This window comes from Pundamilia nyererei, unplaced genomic scaffold (assembly GCF_000239375.1).
Source record: "Pundamilia nyererei isolate P.nyererei 1_Seehausen unplaced genomic scaffold, PunNye1.0 scaffold00181, whole genome shotgun sequence".
Taxonomy (NCBI): domain Eukaryota; kingdom Metazoa; phylum Chordata; class Actinopteri; order Cichliformes; family Cichlidae; genus Pundamilia; species Pundamilia nyererei.
Window position 1 is genome coordinate 68,247 of NW_005187582.1, and position 18,935 is coordinate 87,181.

The window sequence follows — 18,935 nt, forward strand, 5'->3', positions numbered from 1 at the left end:
TTTTTGTACTGACTTTGAGCTCATTATTATTCAAAATCATTGTTTTAAAAACTTTTTATTATATCACCCACCATTATCATATGACCTTTTTACTTTAACTGATCCAATACAGTGATAGCAAACTGGATAGCCGTATAGGCTAATGGTTCTGTTAAATGCTGGGTTTTCCATTATATTTCACCAATTGTATAATAAATATCACCACCTGTGCTCCTACAGCTTTGAACTATGGAATTTGGTTGCATTTTTCTTTCACCACATTTGGATGAGCGGGTTGAGTTGGGAGGTTATCAGACTAGCTAGCTAACTAACCCAACTAGCATTACTTACTGTCATATTAATGGAATGTTAATATTAACTAGAAAAAAATATAAAAATACAAAAGCTTAAAACTCAATCAATAAACTGTAACACTGATTCTTCAGTGTCTTTTCAGCCCATTTGCATCCCCAGGGCATGACAAATTTGGCTGTTTCAATTTGACACTTTCAAAAGTGTTACTGTTGTATGACAGTGCATTTTACACTAGAATCTGGTCTTCTCTTAAACTTAACCACTTACCTTTTAATGGCTAAGCCTAACAAAGCTCTTGCTAACAGATGAGCAAAGTTAAAGTAGTACCTCAAAAAGCAGATTCTGTTCATCTGGAGTGTTTTAAGTGGGAGAAATGTTTCGTCACTCATCTGTGTGACTACTTCAGTCTCATCTGACTGCAGGTTTCCCCAGCCGTAGCAAAGTAGTAAGTAAAAGTGAAAAAATAAAAGCGTCTCCCAATCAAATTTAAACCAAAGGCTTATATAAGGCTTTTATACCTGCAGCTTAATTCACTGCTTCACCTCTAAGGTCCAACCGTGGGCTCAGAAATGGAGAAGACTTCTCATGGCAGACAATAATGCTGCAGCAGTTGCATCAGGACAACAACACCAGAGGACACTTTGTGCATAACATGGCATTAAGGAGAACGTGTTGGTCTTTTAGTAGTCAGACAAAATACACCAACTTGTCAGAGCAGCCATGCCAAAGGTTACAGCTGTAATATTCTTTAAAGAGGTGAGTTATCCTTAAATTGCCCCACACACAGTTGGCATTGATGAGGATATGAACTCTATAGACTGACACTGTTCTAGACTCTAAACATGTTTATTTCTGCTGTAAAGTTGGGCATTTTAACATTCATGTCTATGGGGATTGTCTATAGGTGGCCACTTGAGGAACTGGAATTTTAGTAATGTGGCGTCAAACATAAGGCCCGGGGGCCAGATTTGGGCCAGCAAAGACTCCAATCTGGCTCAATAGATGGCTTCGGAAAATGTGGACATGTTAGACTTTTAACTGTATTTTCACAAGTTTTAGAGCTTTTCCTACAGTTAAAGGCCTCCCTATGGCCATTGATACGACACCAAAACAATTAAGTGATATATTTCTATATTTTACACATTTAGTTCTTCCAATTTAAGTCCAAAGAGTCATGTTGACAGATTGCGTTCATATACTACAGCAGTCTTTCTTTACCACATGGGAAAGTTGCACTTCTTTTTCTTATATACTGACAGAAAGGGAAGTTGCACTGGTCCACTTCACATAAGGCCAAAGTGGGCTGTATGTGTAAAACCATGTAAAATGAGTTTGACATAAAGTGCAGGGCAGATAGCTTTTAGACTTCCTGCTCAACATGTAGTCTGTACTGGCTGTAGTATGGGCTGTAGATGAAATTACTTTCAGTAATAACCACACCAAGCTCTTTAATTTCAAACATTTCATTATTTTCTCCACATTAACTTTGAAACAACCTCATAAACCAAAGAGTAAGAAAGAGCATGCTCGGGCATGCAATGATGTCACAACATGATGATGCCACTGGGTGCGAAGTATAAAACATACAGTAGCAGAGAGTTTCTTTTATATCATTCATAAACTCGGGACATTTCAGTATCCACTGAGAGTTAAAAGCTAGCGTTTATTTTACACTGCTCTCCATGTCTCACGTAGCCTTGTGTTGCTGGATAAGAGAGACAAGAGGGAGAAATTCACAAACTGACACCAGATTGAGCAGGCTAAACAAACATGCTGGAAACAAAAATCTCATCCGGTCTCAAAAAAAAAACCAGTTTTCTGGAAATGACACCGTAGAAACCCCATTTTTCCCTTTTCGACTGGTCCAAAAGGGGCGACTGGGAGAGAGAGACAAAACAGTGCATGCCATTTCAGGGTGAAGAGGGAAGGGCTGATTGTGTGGAGGGCCGAAGGATGGGGATCGCTTTTTTTTAATTTTCAAGGTTATTTGTCTCCTCTTAGCCTGCCCGTGTGGGGTGTTTGATCTAGGGTTGGCTTTTAAATCAATTTGAGAACCAAAATGAATAAATACGAGGCACTCAGCATTCTCTCTGTCTTGCAAACTGCAAAAAGTAACAAACTTGAAGAATAATGACACATACACTTATATATTAGAATTAGTGATTATAACATAACAGTCTCAAGGCTGTACAAAGGGGCAAGGCTGATACCTCCTCAGTATGTCAGCAGTTAAATGTGTTTTTTTTCTTTTGCTTTTTGTTCGGTTTATTATGCACGCAAACGTGTGTTTATGTGGTTCCACTTTACTTGTAATGAATTCAGAAAGTTCCTCTCGGATTAGACCAGGAGGGCTTGGCATGTGTTGGTCGCTGGCATTTGATTTCGCAAATCAAATATGATTTGGTCATACTCTGTGATTTTGGTTGAATGTGAAGTGTCTGACAATCGAGAGGTGACCATCAGGATGAAGTGCGCACAAATGAAGACAGAACAGTGATGTTAAAGGGATAGAAAAATGCACTTTTTAAAATCTCACACAGCCTCATGCAATGGTTGCGTGTTTATGTAGTAGAGGGGAAAAAGAGAAAAGAATAATGACGGAGCCCTTTAAAATGGATCTACTCTTGCAGCATAGTTCTGTAGCGCATAGTGCGAATAGAGACTGATGGATTTGAAGGAAAGGAAAAAGGTTCAAAGGCAAAAGGGGGCTTAGGACTGAGTGTGTTTCTCATGATAACGAGGAACATGGGTTGCTATATTCTTTTCTAGACTGATTTTAAAAAATGGGCAACGCTGCCTGTGCCATCTCCAGTCCACTGATCTGTCAGCAACGGGCATCCGTGCACGTGAGCCCGAAACAACACGCTCGTCTAAAGCTGCATTTTCTTTTTTTCTCGTGACTCTAATTCAACCGCCTTTTATCATGTGGACGTTCTATGGAAGTTATATCGAATGAAAGTCAAAATAAGCATTTGAAAAGAAATGGTGTGTTTGTAGAAACTGAAATGGGCTTCAACAGAGGTGAAAAAGACAGTAGCAACAATAGAAAGGCTCTGCTGTGTCCTTCACTCGGGCTGCGGGCTCCAGTCGAATAGACAGAACGTCCATCTCATTAAGTAATCATATAATATACCGTAGTTATCAATAAGTCTTAGTAGATCATACCTGTATAAGCTTAAATAAAGAAGTGAATGAAAAGAATGGCTACTCCAATATTGAGTAAAATGACCATAACCACCAGAATAGAGCTGGAGCCCTAGGAGACAAGAGAAGAGAGAAAAAAGCAATTAGACCAGTTACAGCACCAACGATCTCAGTGGAAACACAAACACAGACACTCAGACTCTGGTCAAGATTTAACAATGGACATCTGAGTAACCCACCAGGCTATCAACAAACAGGTTAGAGGTTAGAGTTGGGCTGCACAATAACTGGGCAAAATAACGTAACAGATGTGAGTCTCGATTATATTTTCTGCGTCCGTGAGTCTGCTTGGGTCCGAGTGACATAAAGTGACAGCACGTTCTCACTCCCAAAGCGTAACATTTTACACTAGGTGACCAATCGTCAGTATATTATGCCTCGGGAGTGAAAATGAAGGTCCATGTTGTTGCCAGCCCACAGAGGAGTCCGCAGTGACTTAACTTTTTTTTCCCTACATACACTCAAAACACAAGGAAGTTTAGTTACTTATTCTTCAACTAGTTGTGTTTATGGTTTTCCTAACATCTGTTGAAAGTTAACATCCTAAACTATCTTATGTAAGCATGCACTCTGTAAGAGGAAGAAGAAAACCCCGCCCAAAAAAACTGAAATTTGAAGAATTACAAAAGTAATACCCTAATACCGAAGTGTTTTTGTGAAACTCAAAAAGAATACTTGGTAACTTGATGTTATGCAGATTATTTTAAGGCTTGTTAACAAAGTTAACTATGTACTGATCACCAGACAACTTTGGCCCATCACAGGGCACGCTTAGACCGCACTGGTGCAAACTACATGTAAAATTCATGATTTTTGTAAACACAACTTCCTCATGATAATGCCCACCCCACACGTGTCCACGTCTACCTATGGAATAAGAAGGCAATAACAACGAGTGTGTCATCTAGTGGACACATTACAGACTCTGGCTCCTTGGTGTCATTCTTACAATCATCCACCATGACTGATGCAGGAAAGTCTTGTACTGAAGACACTGTGTAAAGAATGCATTTATATGGGAACAGAAATGAGGAAATACTTCTAAAACCAGAGCACTTCTGGATTTCGGTTCCATTTTAGACCCTTTGTGGTGATGGACTTTTGAATTGTGTAGTGGGAAAATTTTAGGCTAGACCCAGGAGTTTCTTAGCTAATCTCACAGCTACAAACCTGAGTCAGCTGAAGGTGGTTTACCCCTTTTTGTTTTGGTTTTGAGAGTATTCATATTTTGCCTTCATACAGAATCTTTGTAGTTGTTTTCAGACATTTTTCAGTCTTGAGATCCTTTTGAGGTTTTTTTTTTCATTATTTTACATTTTTGTAGTGTTTGCTCTCCTTTTGTTGTTTTGTGAATCTGCGAGCATTCAGTTTCACTTTGTGCTCGTTTTGAGTCTTTCCATAATTGTTTTAGGAATCTTTTGGTTAGTTTATACCTTTTTGTTGAGATGCTGTTTTTCGATTGTTGCATTTTTGAATCTCTGCATGCAGTAACACCACATGTTAGCAGTTTTAGGGAAGCTCTTGGATCAGTAATCTGTCCATTGAAAGTTCCTTTGTTCAGTGTAAAAATTGAAAATGTAACATTGTGGAGTTAATTGTGATAGTTTCGTACCTTTGATTCTTATCACAGTGATAGATATTTTCCAACACAGGCGTCTGTGCAGGTTCTCGGTCACCCCGAGTCTTAAGAGCTTGAAAAGCTAGAAAGGAAGTGAAACGTCTCCAAAAAACTTCAGGAAGACCAATCGTCTTCTTTTTATGCTCTTAATAATTTCAAGACACACGTTTATCTGCTGTGCTGATGATTCAGCAGTGACTTTCATATCCCACTGTCGTCTAACACTGAGAAAAATGATTTTTCTTGAGTTGTTTTAAAATTTCCTGTCTAATACATCTTGGCATTTTGTGAACTAAAAGTCTTTTAATCTGAAAAATCATTTGATTTTTATCATTGAGGCACTGTGACTAAAACGTGAAGTTTTGGTAAACACATAGCTCTTCCTTTAAATATTAACTCTACACTAGTTTTGTTGCATTTAACTGAAATATGTAGGTCTTATCACACAGCTCTTTTTCTTTTTTTTTTATCAGTGTGTTAACAGTGGTAACAGCAAACATTATGTTATTATGTGTTAAAAAATGAACTGTTAGCCTGACAGAGCACTGCAGACTCACTGAGTTTGATTTGAGGGTGAATTGCTCTCCTTCCTGCTCCAGAGTGATGGGCTGAGACTTTAGAGGTGGGGAGAGGGTGAGGTCCCTGTGCAGTGGCCACTCCTCCAGCTCTGCCCCCACATTCAGGTTGTCCAGCATCTGTACAGAGTCCATGGATCCTTCTCTGACCGGTCGAAGGCTTCTGGATCGCAGCCTGTTGTTCTTGGGGGCCGGGGACTCTTGTCCCAGCCCCCGAGAAGTCTGCGAGTCCGGACAGTGCAGCCTCATGTCGACTGTATAGTCATTCATCTTCTCCTCGTCCTGCTCTGAGAGGCGCGAGTGGGCGGGGCTCCACCTAAGGGTGCTTTCAGCAGTCCAGCCCCCGGTGTGGCCGTCTAGCCTTTGGTCGATTACAGCGTGCTCGTTAAGCTTGTGGTTGGAGTGGTTGTGCTGCTTTGGATGGTGGTTGGAGTAGACATGCTCTCGAGGATTGTAACAAGAAGAAGAGACGTGGTCCTTGGCATTGTGATTGGACAAGATATATTCTTGGGGCTTGTGATTGGAAGAAGCATGCTCAGAAGTCTTGTGATTGGACATGTTGTGATCCAAGGCCTTGTGATTGGATAAAATGTGCACCTGTGGCTTGTAGTTGGAAGAGGCATGCTCGCAGGTTTTGTGATTGGTGGACGAATGATCCCATGTTTTGTGATTGGACGATGAGTAGTCTCTTGACTTGTGATTGGAAGAGGCGTGCTTGGAGAGCTTTTGGTTGGACAAGGAATGCTCCCAGGCTCTGTAGGAGGAAGCGTGGTCCCGGGGCTTGTGATTGGAAATGGATTTCTCCCGTGGCTTGTGGTTGGACAAAGGGGCTTGTTCGTGGCCATTTAGTTGTCCCTCCTGCTCTTCCAGAAGGGAGGGCGTAGTGGAGCGACTGCTACACGCTCGATCCGGATACATGTCGTCGCTCCAATTGTTAGCCCCGCCCCTCGGCAGATCCACCCCCCGCCCTTCTACCAGCACCTGGATCTCAGCCCCGCCCTGATCGTCCACGGCGCTCTGGCGCATGAAGCAAGCATTCCTCGGGCGATGGGTGTGTTTGAGTGGACTGTGGGGAGGTGAGGTGGGTACGCTCAGCACGGGGCTGAGATCAGGTGTTATCACAGGTGGCGTGGTGTCAGGAGTGCACAGCTCTGGACTGTCTGTTCCTGTGGAGATGACCTCATGGTCTTTGTCCTTGGTGCCCTGGTGTTTGGGCCGCTGACATTCGAGCCCTATGAAAACAGGAGAACAGCACCAGTGAGGTGATTTGGCACTCAGAGCAAAGCCTACAGCGCGAGTATGTTTGAGTGTCATCGGCACACAAAAGGAGGAGAAGAGCTGCAAACAAACGGAGCCTCGTGCTGCCAGCTTAGAGAGGATTATGAAAGTGAATATACTTGATTTAATTTGAATTCTTACAGGCTAATCCTTTGTAGTTTATTATGAGATTAAAATGTGTGTAACACTGGGCCTACGCTTAAAAGCAAATTCACACTTACTTTATTAATCTGTAAAGGTTCCAGTAGGCGTACTTTTGCATGTAGATTTTAAGAAAATTAGTGCATTGTAATCCTTTAGCTATGAATCATAATTATCTCAAACAAATTTCTGTGGAAAATCTAAAAAATACAGAGTACTATAGAATCAGTGAAGCTAAGAGAAAAGCCTGAAGGCAAAAAACAAATAGAAAGGTTGTTATACCTTTGTTTTATCTTTATAGGTTAATTCTTTTGCCTCCATAAACAAATAGTTTGTTTATGGCTTTAAAATTGAGATAAAATATACCATATACATAATATCTAAGCAGTCAATTTCTACCATTAATTGACTGCATAATTTGCCAAATTCATTTACAGCATTTACTACAAAAAACTGCTTTTTTTCTTCTTTCCTTTTGCAATGCTAAAATTGCGTTTTTTATGGTTTCCAGTTCTATAGAGGTCTGTGGAAAAATGTCTTTCTGTCTTGACCTCCGTGAGCACAGGCACACATCTGACGTCATACCGGTCATATTGAGAAACACTCATTTTGCGGCTTCACAACAGGGCCTCAGAAACCAGTCGTCCATCAGATGGGGGAGGCCACTCATCTAAGCTAAGCTAGTTAGCATTTAGCTCTTATTTATGCATGCTACATATCATATAACTCATTTGTGAAAGCAGGATCATAACAAGAACATGTAAAGTGTGAAATTAGCTTAAGCTAACATCATCTAGCTACCTGTTACTTGCTGCAGACCGTGTTGGTTAGTTTTGGTAAATGGTAAACAGACTGATTCGCACATAGTGCTTTGCTACATTTGTTACATTTAATGTACTGACACTTGTGCACCTACTAACCATTGCCATAGATGTGAAAGGAGGGTGAAAGCTCTTTGGCAGCTATCCGAGCCAGTCGACACTCCTCCGTGGCTTTCTGCGCCACACCTTCTGCAGCCTCTGCCTTCCCACGAGCGTGGCTCATCCTGAACAGAACAGGCAGAAACAGCGAAATCAAAACGTGTGTGTATTTTAAGAAAAATTACTTTGTATCTATGAAGTAATAAAAATGTTCTCCTAAACAATATCCAGGTATTTGTAATATCTAAGTGAAACTTTCATACGAGACAGCAAAAAATATGTTTTATCGAAAAGAATGCATGACTGTCTCTCAAAAAGTTTGCACTTAAAAAAACGTAGCTTGATTAGCCTTTGAAGGGCTAAATATGTGCTGTGGCTCCCTATGAAACAATATAGACAATATAAAGCACTACCCCACCACACAGGAACAGATAATTGGTTAGTAATGCAAACCACACCATAGTTTGTAATATATCACTTGTTCTTTTATTTATCTCTGGGGAAGGTATTTGACCAGATTTGAATCCCAAATTTGTGAGGTCTAACGCTAGCTCATTTAAAAGAAATCATCCCCCGGTAATCAGGGGACAAAGACAATGATTATTGTACAACACACTGACACTCATCAAAAATGATTTCTCCAAAAAAGCTAGTTTTGTCAAACAAAGGGCGACGATTAGGCTTTGGACCGAGGGTCGTCACCAGTGATGTCTTAGACTTCAGAGGATTTAATGTTGCTTAATCTTGCTGGGTGCGCAGAGGTGTGTCACCAGCTCTATCTAACGAGATACGTTCAAATTATTCCTACGAGGCGGTGACCAGAATACTGGAAAATCTAACCTCGACACAGCAATCTCTGCTTTCTGCTTGGCGATGTCCGCGGCCTTCTCCGCAGCTTCCACAGCTCGGTCCACCTTCTCTCGGATTTTACTGGCCCTCAGGGGGATCAGGTTCTTGCGTTTTCCGCTCACCAGCACATTCTGCTTGTATTTTCCCTCCTCCTTGGTGCCATCGGGGAAGGTGGTGCAGCCATATCCATGCCTCTTGTTGCCCGCCCATTCGCCTGCATAATGCAGGCCATCTGAGCGCCTGCTCACGCCCCAGCCAGCTCTCTGGTCACTCCTCCACTCTCCAGCATACATCTCAGTGACAGTGGCATCCACAGGAGCGCCCTGTTCACTCTCACTGGTGTTGGAGTGGATGTCAGATGCAGCAGAGCTGACGGTGCTCATGCCGGCCTCGCTGCAGAAGGAGCTCTGCTTGCTGAGCTGACTGGCTAGAGAACTTTTGGACTCAGAGCGCCGAAGCTTCAGGCCACTTAGGATAGACTGCCGAAAGCGGCCTTTTCTCTTCCTCTGCCGTTCGGCCTCACTCGGTGCCACAAGAGCAAACCCACCCCGGCCCACTGGGCTCCCAGCCAGTCCGGCCACCACCCCATCTGTAGGCGTGGTGGCAGTGCCATCCTCCAGCACAGCAGGAGGGCCATGGCTGTGCTCAGAGCGGAGAGAGTTTATAGATGTTCGCAGAGGGAAGAGGATGACAGCTGCCATGCCGTACGGCACACTCTGTCGCACACCATAGCCGTGGCGCATCCCTCCCAGCCACTGGCCTTGGTAGGTTCCTGAAAGACAGACAGACACAGCACGAGTCAGACATAAGAACTGCATTTTATTTGAGTGTCCAAATATCTATGTGTAAATTCATTCATTAGTTAGATCATTAATTGAATTCTCAATGGACCAAACAGGAGAGTAGCATGCATGAGGAATACACTAATGTATGCTAACTGTTATACAGTAATTGCCAAAATGGTCTTTGCATTACTCAGTGGAAGGTCTTTGCAAACTCAAAGTGCTCACTGAGTAGCAAAGTTGGTGTGCAGGGCTAATTTCAGGCACAACAGGATGGATTACTGAGAACTGGTCAGAGGGCTCCCGTCCACTTCTAAATTGTCAAACTGCCAAGTTTTCAGAAGATGTCAAACCCCAAACTTCACATACTCACATAGCACAGGGTTAGGAGTTAAGTTAATTTAAGCAAATTCCCTTCAAATGTAATCAGCCAGTCGCCTCGTGCATCAGCCTCATAGGTAACGTTGTTCTGTGTTTAAGGCCGATTCACATGTGTTAGCACTTGAGGCTAAAAGTGAGGACACGGTATAACACCCAGCTCTGTCTCACAGCTCAGTGTTTAGCATGACCTGAAACCAGTGGATGAAACTATAAAGTCATGTTAAAGGTCAAAGGGAAAGGTAGTTTCCCTCCACTGGGTATTAGAAAGAATGCAGTCGCAGTTTAATTGATTGGGGTTTTTACCCAAGCATTTTGCTAATTTTTGTCAGCAAGTAGTCAGAAATGCAACAGGAAAATGCACAGCTGTCTGTCAGAAATGGCAACTAACGTCTTTCATTCTGAAACAGGAAAAGTCCTGGTGACGTGTATGACAACACTGACACTTCTGAGAAATGCCACATATATTTAGTTTCTGTGTTGACTGTTTATGAACGTTTTCAACAAGGTACAAATAAATCTGCCATAAAATTAAAGCTTGACAAAGATGTGTCTGGACTCACTGTGAGCACACCAGAGCTTTGCATACTAATTTGCATCTGTATGTCAGTCTAAAAATGCCATCCCTGCCTCATGTGGATGGAAGTGTAGAAAATATTCCATAATGTGAGGAGGCTGCTCAGCATCCGATCTAATATGTGATGTGTTTGTGCATCTTTGTGTGAAAACTACACGCTGCCAAGAATAAAATCTTTAAAACACAGCAGTGCTAACTTGAAGCAAAGTGAAATGGCATTAAAATAATAGAAACACTTGAAATAAACCATAAATAACACTTGTTTTTTGGCTTCTCCCAGTCTGCAGAAAATACACATATGTACTCTGTAAAAACAGGAAAAGCTGTAGTGGAGGAATCTTTATGCCTGAGCTGTTGAGGATTTGGCAATTTAGGTGGAGGAGGTGAGCAGAAGACATGCCAGCATATTATGATACAACGAGGGGGTTGCTGTTGCTCTGAAATCAGCCATAAAGGTTTATATATGTCAAGCCTCCTCTCTCACTATGCTCCTCTCTGTCTACACCAAGAACAAAAAATCAGCTCCAGTTGATGTCCAGACCTCCTGGAAGAAGGCAAACTCCTGAGAGCAGTCTCCAACCAAAGCAGGTCTGCTCTAAGGAGAGGTCAGCATCCTCTCCTCAAATCCCTGAGGTGATCAGAGCAAAGGGTGAAGTAAATCTAAAGTTTCATGTTTCTGGGAAGGAAACTTACCAGCGTGTTAGTTTCACTTACAGTAGGACTCATTCCTGATTATAAAGCTGGAGAGGTTTAAGTTGCAGTCAGCTTTTTAATAGCTGTCTGTTCTTCTCTGTTGCAGATTGGGTTTAGTAGGTACTGCTCCAGCTGCTTCTGATCACGGCTAAAGTCATCAACCTAGCAAGCCAGCCACAACCAAGACTGCAAGTAGTGAATTTTAAGGATTGATTATTCTGAGTGTGAAAGAAAAATTAAAGATGTATCTTCAGGTCACCTGTTTTCTACACACAGTAGTCCAAAACTGAAAAAAAAGAGTCGAGATTCAGTTTTTAGAGTGGCTGATTAATTCAGCCTGACCAATCCTTGAGTGCTTGTCAGTGTCAGTGTGTTTCCTGTCTTATTTTGATAGTCCTTGTGTCATGTGCTTGTGTTTAGTTTTGCTTCCCTTGTCTCTGTGTTGAATTTGTTCCACTTGAGTTTCGCGGCTCTCTCCACTTTCATAATCAGCGGTCTGTGTATTTATTGCATCACTTCCCCTTTGTCCTTTGCCGGAACTTCAGTTCACTTTCCTCCACGTGTCTTGTCCTTAGTAGGTTTTCCCAGTCTAGCATATGCCTTCATTGCCTTTTGTCTTTTATTTTCTATCCTTGTCTGATCTTCTATCTTTAATAAACAACCTGCCTTTTGTTAAGATCAAGTTCTGTCTTCAAGTGTCTGCTTTTGGGTCCTCTCTTCAAAAACACTATCTGCACCAACGGCTCATTAACTCTTGGTTTAGAAACTCTATTTAATGTCTGACGTAAACATGCCACGTGGCACACATGAAGTTCATTTCATAAATTCTGGTCATTATTAGAGTTAGAAAGGAGGGTAGGTATCCAGAGTATGCTCATTAGCTGCTGACCTGCCAATCACAAGTTGCTTCGCAGTCACATCTACTCCTTACTCATCACATCTGGCTTCACAACACCAAGACAGCAGTGGTGAAAACGGTCAGCTCAGGGCTTCATAATGAGACGTCGCTAATCAGTCTGTGATGTCTGGTCACATGACTTTGTCCATTTCATTTCTATACGGCCAATCTTGAGTCGATCGTGGCTCAAGAGTTGTAATCGGAAGGTTGCTGGTTCGAGCCCCGGCTCGGACAGTCTCGGTCGTTGTGTCCTTGGGCAAGACACTTCACCCGTTGCCTACTGGTGGTGGTCAGATGTTGCCTACTGGTGGTGGCGCCAGTGTCCGGCAGCCTCGCCTCTGTCAGTGCGCCCCAGGGTGGCTGTGGCTACAATGTAGCTTGCTATCACCAGTGTGTAGATGTGTGTGTGAATGGGTGGATGACTGGTTGTGTAAAGCGCTTTGGGGTCCTTAGGGACTAGAAAAGCACTATACAAATACAGGCCATTTACAGGCCATTTACCAATAGTCTCCGGGTCTTTCTATCTGTGCTTTTAGCTGGCTGTTTCCATGTCTAGAAAGCTGTTGCTCATTTCCAGAATAGGCCTGTGTCAGTGCCATAGATGTCCCAGTGACAATGAGTGAGTTAGCACCCAATATGGGTACTAACATGCACTTAGAAGCTGCTCTTAGAATAATATCAACCCCCCAATATTGGGTTTGTTCATTCAAACTAGGTGAAATGAAAATGAAAGAAACAAAAATCAATACATAAACAAAACATTGATTTCCACTATTGGCAAAGACAAGGGAGGACCATTAATTTTCCTAAGGGACCACATAAGAAACTGGGACTGCTGAGGAGAGCTCCACCAATAGGCTGAACTCGGTTCTGCTCAATAGATTAGAGGGCAGCATTTTTTAACCTATTTGCTTTTAAAATACAAAAGGTGCTGCTTGCCACTAGGCAAAGCAAACAACTGCTTTGGGCTCCAGATCAGTGGGGACGCTGAGGGATACCACACGCTGTGAATCTAGCCTTAAATGTGTGGAGAGACACATGAGTAACCCAACTACCATGAGCATCACATCATTTATTTTCCTTTGATGTTAGCAGAGCAGCCCAGTGTCCAGTGTGATAGACTTGCTATGGATAGATATATAGATGAAAAAAGCTAGTAGTTACAGTATTAATGCTTCATAATCAGTTAAGTTGCTGTGCATTGTTACTGAAAAAAACAAACCCAATATGTCTATGTTATTGAATATTTTATAGTACGATTGTTGTGCTTGTTGGTGTCAGATTATTTTCATGTGTTAGTGTGACAAATGTTGAAAAAAAAAATTAAAAAACATTTTCTCTGATTATGAAGCGAGCAAAACGCTGTGCATACACAACAAGTTTACTCAAGTAAACACACCCAGAGAGGAGTTCGGTTATGACCACGAGAATTCTCATGTCTTCAAACACCCAAATGCCACACGCAGTCTTAAATCTTTATTTTGTTCCAGAGTACATGTGTCCCGCTGCTCTGACGCTGTTTCCGCTCAGCTCTGAGCTCTTCGTGAGGTTTTTAAGGATTTCAGTATCGGAGCTGTCCGCGGTGCTGAAACAGGACAGGACGGCTTTTGCACGAGGCTGCTCGTGGCCTGCTATGGACGCCAAATGCGGCTGTTATGGTTTTTAATGAGCACTTGCTCTGTTGGCAGCTCTGTCAGTAAACCTCTCTCATGTTTGTGTCTTATTTGGGGGGCGGGGGTCTTTGATGGAGAAAACCTGCACATTTATTGGGTTGTGGAAAATGTGTCAGCTCGCGCGTGCTATATTCATCTGTCGGTGGTCTCCCACGTGAGCGGAAGAGAGGAGCAGAGCTGTCGCGTGACGCAGTCTTTTTCAGTTAAAATAGGGCGTATGAACCCGTGCAGCCTTCACACTCGCGCAGGGAGTCGGTAAAAAAAACGATCCACCGCCTCCCGGTAAACAATCTCCACCTTCAGCCCGCACGCGCACACACGCAGTGCTTTTATTCCACCTGCATCGCTCACTGACCTCTCGCTCCATCATCTGGGTGCTCGGAGGCGGGCTACCATCGGTGATCAAACGGCCTACATTACAACCCCCCAAAGTCAGAAATAAAGGGAAATGACAGCGGCAGCGAGCCAATCAGAGCAGGAGAGCCGTGCGAGCTGGTCTCTTGTGACACGTTGACCTGCTGTATCAATGTTTCCATGGAGACTTTCATGGCACTGGGGAGAGGGGTGAAGGTGTGTTTTGATAAGTCTGTGTGTCTAAACAGGAGTCACGACTCAAAATGGCTTAATTTCTAATATTAGAGGTGTCCTGTTTTTAAAGCCTGTTTGTGTTCTCTTAAAATCTCAGAGAAAGGCTGCTCAGGAGAGCCTCCACACAGCGCGAGCCCGGCAGACAGTCAGCACAATATCTTCTGGTGTCCTCTGTCCTCTTTAGTCCTTTTGCACATTTTTGTACATTATTTTGACATTTTAGGTCTTTCACAGTAATTTTTTAAAATCTCTTGATGAAACATTTTTAAAAGTGCTCACTTTATGGCTCTTGGTTGTCTCTTCATATTCTCTGTGTTTGTGTGGGGGGTTGTTGTAGTCAGCTTGTTTCTCCTTATACTGATTAAATTTTTCTTTGAGGTCAATTTTCACCACTATGTAGTCAATTTATATCTTTTTGTAGCTGCCTTGTATCATTTTGAAGTCAATTTGTGTCTCCTTGTTTTCAAGTTGTGTCTCTGTGGATTTTTGGGGGTTTCGTGTGTCTTTGTAGGTAGGAGTCACTGTTTTACCGATTTTCATTTCCCAGTGGATTTTTTGTTTTGTTTTGATCATTTAGTGTCTCGCTGTGGTCAATTTACTTTGTATATTTCTTTTTGCAGCTCTTTAGCGTCTCTTTGTAATTGTTTCATTTCCCTCTGTAGTGATTTCTCTGTGTCATACAGTTGTGGTCAGAACTTTGTCTCATCATGGGCGTAAATGTCATGGTAACTTTTTCAATGATTTGTTTGAACCATGCTTTCCCCACTTGGAATGAATGCACGTCTTTAATGATCAAAAATTTAAAAAAATGGGTGCACGACTTTGAATTTCTTTTGGGTTTGCTCTAATCTACATAGGTTCAAATAAATACATATACCCCCACTAATAATTGTTTGAATGTCCCTCAGCAAGTTGCACCTCAGTCAGATGCTTTTGATAACCATCAACAAGCTCCTGGCGCAATTCTGACTGGATATCTGACTGCTCTTCTTGGCCGAATTAATAGGGTTCGTTTCAAGTGGTTGGTTTCCTGGCAAGGACCCAGTTTTCAAACATAGTCCGAAAATTTTCAATAGAGTTCAGGTTGGGGCTTTGGGATTCTGAAAGGCTAACCCAGGAACCACCAAGGCTCAAGCCTACCATGAACTGGAAGCTGCTGAAACACCAGAGTTCCTGTTCACACTGAAGCCACTTTCATTTGGTCACATTGACAGGAGCCATGTTTGTAAAGGCGAGGCTTTCAAACCTAAGAAAATTGTACCAACTGTCAAGCATGGTGGTGGTAACATCATGCTCCGGGGCAGATAGAACAATAACAGAAAAGGAGAATTACCAAACAACTTCATCTCAAATCAGCAACTTGGCAGTCAAAACAATTGGGAGTTCCAACAAGACACTGATCACAAACAAACATGAAAACTGGTTTTGGAAGCTTCATGAATGGCCTTCCTACAGGATCAATCTCAGCGAGGACAGTGTTTGAAAGCCAGGTCTGTGCCAGAAAAACAACTAATTTAAATGAATGCTACCGATTTTGCAAAGTACAATTTGCTAAGGGACATTAAACTAAATATTAGTGGAAGTGTATTTGTCACTTTGTGTGGATTGGAGAAATTCCAAAATAACTAAACTTGTGAACCCTAATCTTGTTTTTTTAAGTCATTAAAAATGTGTTTAATCGAGGAAAAAGGAGAGTTTGAAGAAATCATTAAAAGCCACAACTTACCATGAAATTTGAGCCCATGATGAGTGGAAGTAAACTTGTGAGTACAGCTGTACCGTTGCACTGCTTTGCGCTCACACTGTACACTATCAATACTTTACAATTGCACATTATCCTAAATATTGCCTTTTAACACCTAGGCCTCTGCTGTGGTGCCCAGTAGGAGTCTTTAGTAACCTGTCTGTGTTCATAGATGTGAGCCACACGTTATTTATGTGACCTACATTGGAGATGTGATAAAGTGGAGCTAAGCAGATGAAAACGTAAGCAAGCTGCTCCACTTGCAGCTTGAAAATTAGTTTGTGGAACAAGCTGGAATGTTTTATTCAGAGAAGCTAAAGTGGACCAAGCTGCTCTTTAACCTGGTCTGAAAATCTGTGTAGATATAAGCTGCTCTTAGCTTCCTTACCTCCGTCAGAATAGGTTTCAGTGCCATATCCATCCTGCAACCCATTGCTCCATGTCCCCTCGTACCGGGCCCCGCTGGCCGTGCTCTCCAGCTGCCCATATCGACCTTTGAACCCCTGCGTCCACTCTCCTCTGTATTCCCAGCGACCCTTGGTCTCCACTCCGATGCCATGCCGCTTGCCCTGTGCCCAGGTGCCCTTATAGCTGTTCCCACTTGGCCACGTGTACACGCCCAGGACCTCGAAGCCGTGACTCCAGGCCCCAGCGTACTCACCCTGACCCTGGGGTCCTGTGCAGACACCTCGGCCATGGGCCTTACCCTGCTCCCACCCCCCGCAGTACGACCCCCCGTCATCAAAGTCAAACCTGCCTCCAGTGGACATGCATGAAACAGGTTTAGGCAAATCCTTAGAACGTCAAGAAAAAGAAAAAAACAAGGGCCTGTTTCACTCAGAAGGAGCAAGGAGGGTGGAGGCCTCGTTTAAATCAGGTAGCATACAGGTTCAGGGCCTCGAACTTCCTCTCCGCTTAGTTTAGTATGTGGAACGCTAGCTGGGTGTTTTAGAAACAGCAGGACAGGGCCCACGGAGCATTGCCTCATGACGGAGAAGCAATCCGAGCCTCAGCGATGGGTCTGGAGTGACGTACACAGCTGCCGTGCATGCTGCTTCCCATGGGCATGCGGGCTCAGAGTGCTTCTCATCCTCCTCCTCCACTTCCTCCTCCACCTTCCTGCTCACCACGCAACCTCACAGGCCCTTCGCCTCGGCCGTGCAGCAGGGCGCTCCAGACAAGCGAGGCCTAGGCTTTTCCAGCAGTCCCGCAGGCCCACAGAGTGGCGGCGGTGGCAGCAAGTGAGCGAGCTTGGCTCAATTACACATTAGAGCATCCTCACATCCCTGCATCACCAGCTCACAGGGATGGATACAGGACAGGGATACTGATGCACTCATACGCCATGTTTAAAAAAACTGGAGGAGTTGAAGATATTTTTCTATAGCATGGCCTGGATACAGGCAATCCAGGCTAACGCTCAGAGACACACATCCATAGCAATCAAACGGACTCAGCCCTGCACACACGCCTTGGCGGACATAAAGCAGTGTCAATATCTCCCCGGCTCTTCTTCCCCCTTTTCCTCTCCTCTGCTCGGCCGGGATCCAGGCGACTCTCTCCAGTGAAGATGAGGGATGCAAAAATCAGAGGCGGATATTATTCCTGTCCTTTCCCCTTTGTCTTCTCCATGCCAGCGCTCACCTAAATCTGGATTGTTGTTGTAATATCCCGATTCCACCAAGTCATCTGTCCTCTCTTGTTTTTTGCTCTCTCTCTCTCTAAAATCTGCTCATTACAGGACTGTTCCACCCCAGCCAATACCCCTCCCCCACGCACACGCACACACAGCGAACACACACTCCTTCTCGGAGCTCTTAAAGAGACAGAGGGATGGTGCGAATAACTGCATGTGCAGAGTTTGCTGCTATTTCCCTGTGGGAATACCGCCTGCTTTTCCTAATTATCCAGCCTCATTTCTCTCTCGCTCTCTCCCTGTGACACTCATCCTCCTCCCAGACACCTGGTCAGTCAGCAGTCTGTTTTCCTCGAGGTTTGTGTGCTCCTTAATTGTTGTTGTTGTTTTTTTCATTTTCATCTCAAAAGCAAACCAGTGCAATGTAGCTTTCACTCGAGTGGACACCACACAGACCCAGAGCGACCTCCTTAAATGCCAACAAGGCCTGAAAATAAGTGTCGCTGTGGTATGAACTGGAAAACCAGACGTCTACATTTGTAGATTAGTTATCCAGTAAATGTATTGTTATTCACTGAATTGATGATATTAGAAAGTTTTGTGTCAGTTTGGGTGAGCAGGAAATGAAGGACTAAGAGATAATCCACAGGAAATAGATTATAAAGGTCTTATGAATTTTACATTTGCTGTATCTTTTATTCATATAAGTTTGGACCGTGACAACAGAACGTCACGTAATGCCAGGTGCGAACAGCCAGAACACATAAAGCTCTCTCCGAGACACAGAAGGAAAAAGTGTGGCACTTTGTGCTGACCCAGATAAATGAAAATATTTATAACTTTATAATACAAAATGAGCAAAATTCTAAATTAAATAGATAAATATATTTTTAACATCTTAAAAATAACAATAAAATATAGATTTATTAAGTAAATAAACACCAAATATAATTCATTCATTTGTAATGTTCACTTATTCAATTTCTATTTTTTCTTCTAAATTTAAACATGGTTTTTAATGTATTATTTTTTCAAATTTTCTCTATTAATTCTGGGTTTGTTTGTTTTTTTACATTTATTCCACATT

At 42.9% G+C, this 18,935-nt stretch overlaps 1 protein-coding gene across 1 annotated transcript; it reads right to left on the reverse strand.

The window, feature by feature from the left end:
• Window positions 1–1,732: 1,732 nt before the first annotated feature.
• jph3a (junctophilin 3a) lies at window positions 1,733–18,001 on the reverse strand. The gene is made up of 5 exons (XM_005746656.1): window positions 16,601–18,001; window positions 8,871–9,651; window positions 8,031–8,155; window positions 5,674–6,923; window positions 1,733–3,550 (listed from the first exon to the last, which is right to left on the reverse strand). Exons 1-5 carry the CDS (start codon window positions 16,980–16,982, stop codon window positions 3,470–3,472), a joined length of 2,619 nt encoding a protein of 872 aa, XP_005746713.1. The 5' UTR covers window positions 16,983–18,001; the 3' UTR covers window positions 1,733–3,469.
• Window positions 18,002–18,935: the final 934 nt, after the last annotated feature.